Below are 12,348 nucleotides of genomic sequence, written 5' to 3'. Positions count from 1 at the left end.
TCCCTACACATCACCCAACCTAATAGGTGATCATCTGATTCTTCCCTCTTTCTTACCCTTTACAGCCACATTTGTCAAGTTCTGTTGCTTCCACTTCCTCAATGATTCTTGTATCTGTTTATGTTTCCAATCTTACCTCTGTTGCTTTAGTTCAGGTTCCCATCTCTCATCTGGATTTTACAGCAGACTTATAGTTGACCAAACTGTCCACATAATTGTTAGCCACTATTGTTATCATTTTTTTTTTTTGCGTTACGTGGGCCTCTCACTGCTGTGGCCTCTCCCGTTGCGGAGCACAGGCTCTGGACGCGCAGGCTCAGTGGCCATGGCTCACAGGCCCAGCCGCTCCGCGGCATGTGGGATCCTCCCGGACCGGGGCACGAACCCGTGTCCCCTGCATCGGCAGGCGGACTCTCAACCACTGCGCCACCAGGGAAGCCCTGTTATCATTTTTATAAAATAAAGTCCAGCCCCTTTAACAGAACTTTCGTGTATATTCTGTGTTCTAAATCACTTCGTGCCATTAACCTACTGAAAATCTCACAGAGGCTCCCAGGTGCTTATGGGGCTGATCTCAAGGGGAAGGAACTGCATCTTACGGATCCTTGAGTCCCCCACCCCAAATGGCTAACCACAGTAGCTAGCCTTTAACAGGTGTTCACTGACTGTTTACTGAGTTGAAATTAATGGGATTAACCAGCATTCTATGATTCCTGTTAATTTGCATAGTATCGCAATGGGTTTTTTTTTTATTTAATCTGAAAAATAGGTTTATTTCATTAGGACTTGTTAGGAAAATTCTGCTTTGCCTTCCTATTATAAAGCAGAATAGCCAGGAAATCGGCATTTGAATGTTTTCTGTTTTTCTACTCTCCACATTTTCACTGTGGAAATCTCCTTCCAGACTATTTTGCAACTACTCACATTCATAAACAGTCCACATCCTGGGAAGGCATGTTTATTAGCAGGATCTTATGAACAGAAGTTGAACAAGGGAGAGATGGGTAATGGAATTGGTGACTTAAGTATAAATGAGAAACAGTACAAGAAAGAAACTAGAGTGAGTTGATTCTACACATGATTATTTTAAGAAGAATATTGATGTTTTTCTATTACTTCAGTATTTCATCACTATCCAGGATATTATGTGCATTTTTAACTTGAATTTAGTGCATATAAATATTAGAATGAGTATTTCCTTTGAATAAGAGAACACATTTCTCTGGGGTAATCAAAGTGTACTATCAATTGCCTGATATGTCTAGGGCACTAAGATCTGGGTATCCTCCTACAGAACATTTAAAAGATGTATGCAGTTTCTCTCTCTCTCTTTCTTTCTCTCTCTCTCTCACATCCACATGCTTCTCTCCCTCTTACTATCTGAGCGGTAGAGAGACTTCTTTCAGATTTATTGTTAGATGCATTTTCATGAGAACGTGGCTTGTTTTTAGCAGTTCATCCATTCTTCTCCTTGGTCTTCACTTGAAGGCATATTCTCCTTGGGAAATTTTGATTGTTTCTATAACACCTTTGTATTTTCAATCTCACTTTAAAAAAGAGTAGCTTCGGATTAAGAATAAGCAATAGAAACAGATTGGTGGTGTTGGTGGTGATGTATAGTTTTAGATTTCATTGCTTAACTCTAATAAAGTTTAGAAAGTGAAAGAGGAGAAAACATGATCAGTTATTTATCAAGGTAATTGTTGGTCTGTGAACATAAAATAACCACAACGGGTAACAGAGTTTCATGACCAGGAAGATGAGCTTCAGATTCAAATCCCAGCTCCTTCACTTTGGGCTTGCATGACCTCAAACAAGTTATTGAACTTCTCTGAGCATAAAGAACTTTGTCTTTAAAATGGAGATGACAATAGCATCTTCAGAAGGATTAAATAACCTAGTAAGGATAACCAGCATTCTTTTTAAGCACCTGTGAAGTATGTACTATTATTCTCATTTTACCAATGAGGAACAGAGACTTATAATACCTAAGTAAGCTCACCCAGCTTGACGTGGTGGAACTGGGTTTGAACCACTATGTAAAGTGCTTCATGCAGCGCCTGTCATATGCATTCAAGTGTTAGCTATTATTATTTTCATTGTATAGAACTCTTCCAAGGATGATTTTTTTCTGATTTTTTTCTAATTTCCCCTTGTGTTTACACTAAAAAATTTCCTGGCTAGAAAACATTTTCTGTTCATAGACAGCTGTGGGTAGAAATGAATCCATTCAATGCTCAGTATTTGCAGTGTTCACGACTATTTGGGTCTCCTTATATAATTTTAGTAGATAAAAGTCAGTAACTTCATACATGAATTGCCCTCGAATGGCTTTTAGCTCTTTTAATTGAAAGACTGGGAGTTTTATGTCTAAAGGTGGATTTTATGATATCTGTTGAATTCTGTGTTAATATCTTTTCCTTCACCTTGGGTAAAAATAAAGAAGCACATCATATCTTTTCTGTTTAAAATAAAAGTGGTAGAAAAGGAAGTGAGAGCTCTGATTTACTTTTACTTTTCCCAGGGGTCCTCACTAACTGTGTGGCTTTCCTAGGGGAGGTGGTCCTTGTGTTTAATATGCCTGCAGACAGCCCCGCAGATGAAGGGCAGCACCTTCCTGATGGCAGGACAGCAACTCCCACCAGCACGTTCACCCAGCAAGACATCAATGAAGGCATCGTGTGGTACCGGCACTCAGGGCTCCCAGCCCAGAGTGACTCCTTCCACTTTCAGGTACCCTCTGCTTCCTGAATCTTCTGATGTCTGGATAGTCTGATGAAAACCATCACCCTTATTTATAAACAACTCAGGTCATTTTCTGTGATTGCCTGGAAGTCACATTTGGGAGAAGAAAAAAATGTAACTAGTAACATTGAGAAATTTTTTTTTTTAATCTGTCAATTCAGCCTTCTGGGTGTCTCTACAAGCAGAGTCATCCTACAACAAAGAGGTATATAATAGAAAATGGCTACAGTGTTTGGAAAAAAGTGTTTTTAAAATGTTAAAATACCACATGGAAAAAAAAATCTTATTTTCTTTTTTCAAATGTTTTTGGAACATTTACCATCTTATGATAAGGTCATGGACTGAGCAGCCAAACCCATTGGGTTCACGTTTCACTTCTGCCATGTACTAGCTTTGGGAAAATTACTTGGGCAAAATCCTTGTGCTTCAGTTTCCTCAACTGTAAAATAGCATTACGGTAAGGATTTAATGAGTTAATACATATAAAGCATTTAGAATAGTGCCTGTTAACCGTGTAAGGGTGTGTGACTACCATTTATGGAGATTGGTCAAATGACGGTGCTGTAGACTGGATGTTTGTGTCCCCGCCAAAGTTCATATGTTGAAATCCTACCCCTCCATGTGATGGTATATGGAGGTGAGGCCTTTGATTAGAATTAGATGAGGTCATGAGGGTTGTGCCCTCATGAATGGGATTAGCATACTTACAAGAGTCATGCTTGCTCCCCCTCTCTGCTGCCCGCCACGGGGAAACAGTGAAAGGTCGGCAGTCCACAACCCAGAAGAGGACCCTCACTAGAACCCAACCATACTGGCACCTTGATCTCAGACTTCCAGCCTCCAGAGCTGTGAGAAATAAATTTCTGTTGTTGTTAGAGTAGCCTGAGCCAACTGAGGCAACCAGACTATAAGGTTGGTTTAATTTATTCTGTCAGTAAATTAAAGAACAAGAAATTATTCTGGGCACATTCCCTGACTACTATGAAGTACAATTAGAAATTAATAATAAAAGGGCAAAAAAAAAAAAATCAAACCATTTGGAATTCCTTAATAATTACTAGTTCTAAATGGAAATCAAAATGGCAAACTATTAAGAAATATTGATCAGGAGGAAACAACTTATCAGAACTTAAGTGATGTGGACAAAGTAATACTCGGAAGAAAATCGATGGCCTTAAGCTCTTATTGAACAGAAAAGCATGAAAATTAATGGACTAAATATTCAACTCAAGAAGCTGGAGAACCACAGAGAAGCCGAAAGAAAGCGAAAGGAAGGCATTTATAGAGGTAAAAGAGGAATTGACTAATTATAAGATGCTAGAATTAGTAAATAAGTACAAAACCTGAATCTTTGGAAAGACCCATAAAATTAGACAAACATCTGTCAAGGATAATTTGGAAATAAATAATGGAACAGAAACACAAAGGAATGAGGAAGTATGAATGAGAAAGACCATTTAAGCATAGATACAGAAAAGATTTTGGGAAGGTGTCAGGGAAAGTATAAAGAAGCCTTCATGGTGATCAGCCAAAGCAGCATCACAATCCCTCTAAGTCTGAGCCATTTCCTTTGTCTAGGAATCCAGTAGGGGATAAACTACCAAGATAGCTCACCTTGTCAAAATTATCATCCATTCTTGCTCCTGATGTCTGGTGTGTACATCTTCATTGTCTGACTAATTTATATTGTGTAAAAAGTGTGCTTCCCCAGAGAACTAGTTGAAATAAACCTGGAAACAGTTAAAATGAGCTTATACTGAGCACACTGAATGTCCAATGAGTGAGCAAACATTACGTGCCCTTTGCCCAAGTAAAGTTTTCAATTTTAGCACCTGGGGACTCAACAGTCCTCAAATAATGAGTCAGAATGGAAGCAAAGACCTCAATCAAAAGAAGTCACCTCAACAAACTGGACTCCTCAGATGTGCCTTTGTCTTCGTTATCAGTATGGAGCATTTCCCTGGAAAGTCATTCTCAGCACCTGCTAAAATGATATTTGATTGCTCTTGCAAGTTGGTTACTAAGTGGGTTATTATAAAATAGCAGAAGTTGCTGATTTTTGTAAACAAATTCGCTAGAGTTTAAGACTCTAAAAACATCATTACTTAGAAAGTGGTCCTCTTTGGAGGGTCTTCACACATTCTGCTCAAAATGTGTTTAGAACTCCTACCTGAAATCTCCTTCAAAATCTGTGGGATGTTCTTTAGAATATCCTCAGTAGTGACAGTATATCATCCTTTGGAAGTGGATTTTAAAATAAAACCCTATAGCCCAAAGTCATTCAGAATCGTGTCTGGTAAAAAAGAAGAGTAGCAGTTATTTTTGGTTAAAACAAGGAGTAATTATGAAGTAACAAGCTCAGTTTTCTTACATGATTTGTGAACCCCCTCTGAAGCATTTCAAAAAGTACATTTTGAACACTGACAGCATCTTTACTGCAAGTATGAAACAACTCTCTGGGATCATTTTCTCTTGGATGTGAAGGTTTTGGTGTGTTTGTTTTTAAAATCTCATGGCTTGATAGGCATATCTCATATTTTGATTTGAAACGACACAGACACTGTAGCTACGTGCTAAAATAAATGGTTAGCAACTTTGCCCATTCATCATTTTAGTGTCCCTTAGGATTTTAGACTATTTAAAAAAGATGCCGTTCTAGTGATTCTCCTCTTGTGTCTCTTCTTTTTTATTTTCTTTAAAGCAGAAAATGCAATACAATGAGTTGTATGGATTTAATTTCGTTTTAATGTTGATGTGCTGTCATGAGCCATCAATGCAGCCCATCTGTTACTTTGCATCTAAGACTTGGGATTTGTGTAATGCAAGTGGTATTAAAAAATTAGAGCATGGCATAGTGAGAAGAAAGCAGGCACATTTTTGGCAGGGGAAGGAGCCCTGGTTTTGGCATATTCAGATCATGTTGACATAGCCTCAGGGGATGTAATTTGAAAAAGACCAACATATTTTACACCCGTGTCTTTGCCAGGGAAGCTAGAACTGAGTCCGTTGCTTGGTGATCTGTTCACCTCTCACTTCCCGCAGAGTTCCATTCCTTTTCTTCAAGAGATAGGAGAACATATCTTCCCCTTTCCTGATTTCCTAAAGCTTCCAACTTGAGTCATTGTGGTCAGTAGGAAGGTCACAAACCCGCTGACCTGGTTTTAAAATACTGATCCTTGTTGGCTATGTGACCTTGGCACCTTAACTTTTTGACCTTCAGTTTCCTCATCTGTAAAAAAGGAGATAATAATATCTACTTGATGGGTATTCGGTAAGAAAACTTTTGAAAAGTAGCTAGCACAGTGCCGAGCCCATGATAAATGTTCAGTGAATGATAGCTGTGGTTGTTAATATTATTTATGGTGCCACTATAAGATGCCTCCTTGGAAACAAGTTGATATTCTGAGGCTTGAGCTCCAGGCGCCTGATGTGATCAAGGTACAGAGAAGACAGTTTTCCTGGAGGGTGTAACTTTAGAAGACATAGAGAAAGGGCTGCTATTCCTGCCCTTTTTCTCAGGATTTACAGAACTTTGCCCCCTCTCACATGGAATTAACACAACTCCACATGGCCACACGGGCCTTAGCAATTCTTCTAACAAGCCTAAGGAGCAGACAATGGAAGGAAGGCGAGTTTAAGGGGACAGCGAGGTAGCACTGAAGAAAGGGAGAGGCTGCATGAGAAAAGCATCATTTTTCAGGATTTCTGAAGCAGGAAAAAGTTGATTTTGTGACCACTACCCTAGTTGTAAATGTTCTTAATCTTGCCTTGCAGTGATGAGGCTGGGATTTGTCATTTATAATCTAGGTGTAGATATCTGTGCTGGGTAAAGACTAAAGTGAAATAAACATCACGTATATTGATATAATGTGTTATGTATGCTCATAATGAGATACTATGTAGCTATCAAAATTATGTTTTCAAGAATGTTTAATGGTATAGCAAAATATCATAGTATTGTGTTAAGTAAACATTTAGAATATACAATTGTATATAGTTTCACATATACATGGAAAAAAGATTAAACTGAAATGCAGCGATATATTAGTAACAACTATTTCTAGGTAGTGAAATTCTAGATGATTCTTATTCCCTATTTATACCTTCCTGCAACTTCACAATTGCCTAAAATGCTTAGGTATCGTTTTTATAATCAGTAAAAAAAAATGAATCTTAAAATATGAAGAGCAGAATGAAAATTGTGATACAGGAGCATATACAGAATTCAAAGACAGATGGTTCAAAAGGGAAAATATAAACACAGGCAAACATACTCTGCCCACCAGAGGCTCACCAGTGTGCCGTGTCTTTGTAGGTCTCCAGTGCCACGGAGGCTCATGCCCATTTGGAGAGCCGCATGTTCAACATCGCCATCTCACCCCAGACTCCGGAAGCACCCAAACGCTCTCCAGGAGCATCTCTCCACATGACCGTGAGTTGGGTAGCAGGGCTCATGGTTTCTGCTTGAAGGAGGCAGGTTGATGGGATGTGACAGAATGCTTGGCTCAGAACACGGGCTCTGGGGTCAAAAATACCAGCCCTGTGAACTCGTTTCTCATTGACTTGAAAGAAGAAACTTAAAATTCCCAGAGTGAAAGGAAGGTTAGAGGGAATCCACTCCAGCCTCCCATCCATTGCTGCTGAGCCCTTTTACAGCATTCCAGACACTCACAGAACCATTCCTTGAGTACTTGGAAGGAATTTAAGGCTTATATCCATTTAATGATTACTATTTGGGTATAATTATTCAGCCAGTTAGAGTTCCATCTAGCTGGAGAAACTGTTATTCTGTTTTCGAAGTCCTGTTAGTAGTTTCCTTTCTATTATAAAAGTTTCCTGGAGAAAGTGATGTCTGTGCTGACTCCAGAAAGAAAAGTAGCAAATATCCAAGTGAAGGTTTGGGAGGCAGGTTGGAAAGAATAGTGGGGTGATGGCAAAGGGCATCACCAGGCATAAAAACAACACATGCAAAGACCCAGAGGGGAGAGACAATATGATTGTTGGGAAAATTGCGAACAGTTCAATGAGACTGGAAGATGAGAGAGGCTGAAAGGGAGTGGTGAGCCTGTGGGGTTTTGCAAGCTGGATCACAGAGGAGCTTGTATGCTGCGTGGGAAGGAGTGTGGACACATGGAAAGGTTTGGAGCAAGGTGAGAGCTAAATTAGTACATGGCTTTTAGTTCAGACAATTAGCAGTTCCACTGTAATCCTATATCTATGGGGCACGTAATGCCAGACCCCTCTTCTAGACAGAGCCACAAGCACATTAAGTCCTTGTAAATTAATCATCATGGATCCACATTTTAGTTAGTGCCCACGGAATTACACTCCAAAGTGGTGTAGCACTCCTGAGCTGCAACAAAGACAGCAGGTAGAGTTTTAGAAATTATGGGTCTGGGGCTTGACAGAGACATAAAAGGGGAAACAAAGTTTTTAATGGATACATGCTATCGGCATTTCCACCGTAAACTGTAATTTAAAGAAATCATAATTCAGGAACACTATAAAGTCTATAATTCATCATTCTGACTGGAGGAGCTTGGACCAGAATTTTCTCTAAAGTGTAAAGAAAAATGTGCATACACATTTCTTGCCAAATGCTAATGTGGTGTTATTTTGACTTTAGAGGGAAAAAAAAATGGGCCAGGAGCCATGGAGATGGCATCACTCCCGCTCTTTCACTGAAAACCTCTAGAAACTTTTCAACATACTTAACCTTGAGGGTCTCAGGTTGCATGTTTGTAAATTAGGTCTGTTCTGTATAATTTAGGGTATCACAAAGGTTAGTCTACTGTAATACTGTAAAATGTGATCAGGCTGCTCTTTCATTCCTTAAAATATACACAGTTTATATTTCTTTTGACATTGATTAGGGCCATTACTGTAAGACATACATACTGTAAAATGTGACAAAAGCACATTCTCAATTCAGTGATTTGGACTCATCTAAGCACATAAGTTTTGTACAGATTTGGTAAACACATTGTGAATACATATGCTAAATTCATACATGGTATATTCATATAGAGGTTTAAGGGTAGGAGTCTACCTCTCCAATCATTCAGTTATTCAGTCTTGCACACTTTTGGGTCCCTAATTTATGCCAAGTTCTGTGGAAGACATTGGAGATTCAGTGATCATGTAATACAGTCTCTATTAGTCTATTTTAGACTTAGAGTCTAAAAAGGGAGACAAGAAAATAAATAAACAGTGACAATACAGTAATAAATGTCATGACAGAGACATGGCATGGAAGCAGATAGCTGGGCACCTAGTCCAGCAAGGCATAGGCGAGGTCAAGGAAGGCATCCTCTAGAAGGTGAACCAAGCTGGTTGAAGTGAATATTATCTCTAAATCAGGGTCTCAAACTTCAGCCTGCATTAGGATCACCTATAGGGCTTGTCAATTCACAGATTGCTGGAGCCCACCCCAGAGTTTTCCACTTCAGTAGGTCTGGTATAGGGCTGATAATTTGAGTTTCTAACAGGTTCCCAGGTGATACTGTTGCTACTGTTCTGCTCACTACACTTGCAGACCCTCTTATCTAGACTAGAAATAGGGGGAAGTTCATTCCAGGCAGAGGAGCAGCATTTGAAAAGAAGATGGAGACACAGGAGAACATAACATGTTTGAGGAATGATGGAGAGTTCAGTTGGCTGGAGCATAAATCTTTAGGTGAAAAAGAAAGAAGAAATGAGAGATCACGGAGGACCTTAAGATAAGATGAAGGAGATTCCATTTTGTCCAGAAAGGCTGTTAGGGCAAGTAGGATACAGCAGAAAGGTGGCATGCTTAGATTCTCAATTTGAGAAGGTCATTTTGGCTGCAGGGTAGAGAACACCCCAGATGGGGCCAGACAGGGAGCAAGGAGGCCAAGAAATAGGCTACTGAAGTCACCTAGAACAAGAAGGGTTGGTGGCATGAAGGTCATGCAGTGGCAATAAAGATTAAGAGTTGGTGAGATCTTGAAGAGATACTCGTACACTCATGTTCATTGCAGCATTGTTCACAATAGCCAAGAGATGGAAGCAACCTAAATGTCCTTTGACAGATAAGTGGATAAAGAAAATGTGGTATATACAACCACTGAATATTATCCAACCTTTAAAAAAAGGAAATCCTGTCACATGCTACTGTATGAATGAACCTTAAGGATATTGTCCTAAATGAAATAAGCCAGTCACAAAAAGACAGATAATGCAGGATTCCACTTATATGAGCTAGTCAAACTCTTACAAACAGAAAGTAGAACAGTGGTTGCCCCTGTGGGGAATGGGTGGGGTGTGTAGAGAGAAAAGAGGAATTGTTATTCAGTAGCGTTTCAGTTTTGCAAGAGGAAAAAAAATCTGGAAATCTGTTGTACCACAATGTGCATCTAGTTAACACTACTGTACTGTACACTTAAAAGTGGTTAAGGTGGTTAAAAAAAAAAAAGTTAGGAGGAGATTAGAGATATTTAGAGACAGTGCTCAATTAGATATGGAAGAGGGCAAAGCACCCCATTTTCTGAGCATACAGAGATGCCATTCATTGAGATGGGGAATGTATGAGGACTTGAGGGGGAGGGGGAGGGGTGGAAGGCATGATGCATTCAGTCTGGGATGTGCTTGTAAAGGGCATGCGTGCCTATTAAGGGCAGGTGGAAGAAGGTCAGTAGCTATTCAAGGTGAGTGATAAACCTTTGAGAATCCTTAATGGCCGGTAGTGGTGAAATCCTCAGAAATCACTGAGATTCCCCAGGAAGATTGCACAGAATGAGAAGCAATCTAATCAAATACCTGCCTAAATGAAAATTTGTTCTGTGACATTTCTGTAATTCTGTTATTCATCACATCTAAGATCCTTTAAATGGGATCTTATGGTTTGGTCTGTAGTGCTCATCAGAATTATATGCATGCGTATATATATATATATATATATATATATATATATATATATAAGATATGTATACACATATATCATATATATATAAACATGTGTGAGATGTGTACATTTAGAATATATATCAAATTTGGGCAAGGGGATCTGAAGACGTGCGTGCCGCAGCATAGATAGTGTCAGATGCTTCAAGTAAGTTAACAGATTCATATCAACTCCCGGTTCTCCAAGTAATCATCCACTATTTGACTTAGAAGATCCTTAAGGGCAAAATCTTTGATTTATTAACCTTGGTATCTTCCTCAGCATCTAGCACAATGCCTTATATAAAATAGTTGCTTAGTAAATATTTGTTGACTAAGTGAATATTTTCAGGCCTACTTTCACATGGCTAATAATATCTTCTTGTATGACCTTCGAATTCAAACAAATTAAGTATATGGGTACACACACACACACTTTGAATATCACGTTTCCAAGTCCTCTCTTAAAGGGGAGATAAATTCTATTATCTCTTAATGTGAAAGAAGATTGATTATTTCCTTTTCTAAGTGACTGCGGCCCTCAGGGTTGGGTTGCCCAAGGTCACCACTTGAGGAAAAGGCCTTTCTTTCCTGGTTTCATTTGCTTCCAGAGTGATTGCTGTAGCAAGAGTTCTCTTAAAACTATTCTTATTGAGGCTAGCAGGGATCCAGTTAGAACAGCTGATCTTTTTGTGATATGGACCCAAGCCTGGGCCTGCTGTATTTGTTTTATGCCTATGGGTGTCTGTGTCTGTGTTTTCTCTTGAGACATTTCAAATACGAGTATAATTATTATCTGCAGTCTCTGGAAATGTTTTGTTATCCTTGGAATTACTGTTGTGCTTTATCTGAGCCTTTCACACTACTTAGGATTTTCTACCTTAGAGCTATTTATGAGTTTCCCCCACTGAAAAGTGGAATTCCTTGAGGAAAAGGTCTATATCTGATTCATCTTGTACCTTCTACAGGTTTTTGCCTGGTACCTTGCACATAGTAGGTTCTTACTAAAAATTTAGTACCTGGGTATATGAATTAATTAAATGTGTTGAATACATGAATATATGAATGAATTTTGTTGTCCTAACTAAACCATGTGAGAAGACGGTAGGACCTTCATTTTACTTATCTCATCTCATCATTCATGGGTGTGTGATTTCTCAGGTCCTCCGTGGGCTTTGCTGCTTTGGTAGAATGACAGTCAACATGGGAAATTCTTTTTTTTTTTTAATGGAGGGTGAAATGATAATGTCATTTATAAATTCTGACCTGGAAGTTTAAAGATGTTAGTCATGCACACTTTGCTATATCTTAAGTGTTCAAATGTTTGCCTCTCTAATTCTTTAGATGACATTGAAATACGATGAGAAAATATTCTTAAAAAATTATCGATGAAGTTGTTTTTTAAAGTATTTTTATTACTAGCTTAACTTTTTTCATAATAATATTTTTTCATTCGTTCAACAAATTTTTATCGAGCACTTCCATGTGCCGTGTGCTCGGTGCTTGGTGTCCATGAACAAACAAAAATTCATGTTCTCATGGAGTTTACATTCTCTTGGGGGAGGGGAATAGACAATAAGTTATAAACAAAATAAATAAGCAACTCACATATAGCATGTTAGTGAGAAGTATTATGATAAAGCAAAAAGTAGATCAGGGCAAAGAAGATTGGAAGTGTAGCAGGGGAGACCTAGGTTGTAA

General features: G+C 38.8%; 1 protein-coding gene across 1 annotated transcript in view; it reads left to right on the top strand.

Annotated features, from left to right (window-relative positions):
* The window catches only part of FRAS1 (Fraser extracellular matrix complex subunit 1), a 452,432-nt gene that overhangs the window by 316,884 nt on the left and 123,200 nt on the right, over positions 1 to 12,348 (top strand). Inside the window, exons 31-32 of the mRNA XM_007455407.1 lie at positions 2,555 to 2,733; positions 7,061 to 7,177. Of these exons, the coding sequence (XP_007455469.1) occupies positions 2,555 to 2,733; positions 7,061 to 7,177 (296 nt within the window). The remainder of the gene's footprint in view (positions 1 to 2,554; positions 2,734 to 7,060; positions 7,178 to 12,348) is intronic.

The sequence above is a fragment of the Lipotes vexillifer genome, unplaced genomic scaffold, assembly GCF_000442215.2.
Source record: "Lipotes vexillifer unplaced genomic scaffold, Lipotes_vexillifer_v1.1 scaffold749, whole genome shotgun sequence".
Classification (NCBI taxonomy): Eukaryota; Metazoa; Chordata; class Mammalia; order Artiodactyla; family Lipotidae; genus Lipotes; species Lipotes vexillifer.
This window is presented reverse-complemented; position numbering and strand designations above follow the sequence as displayed.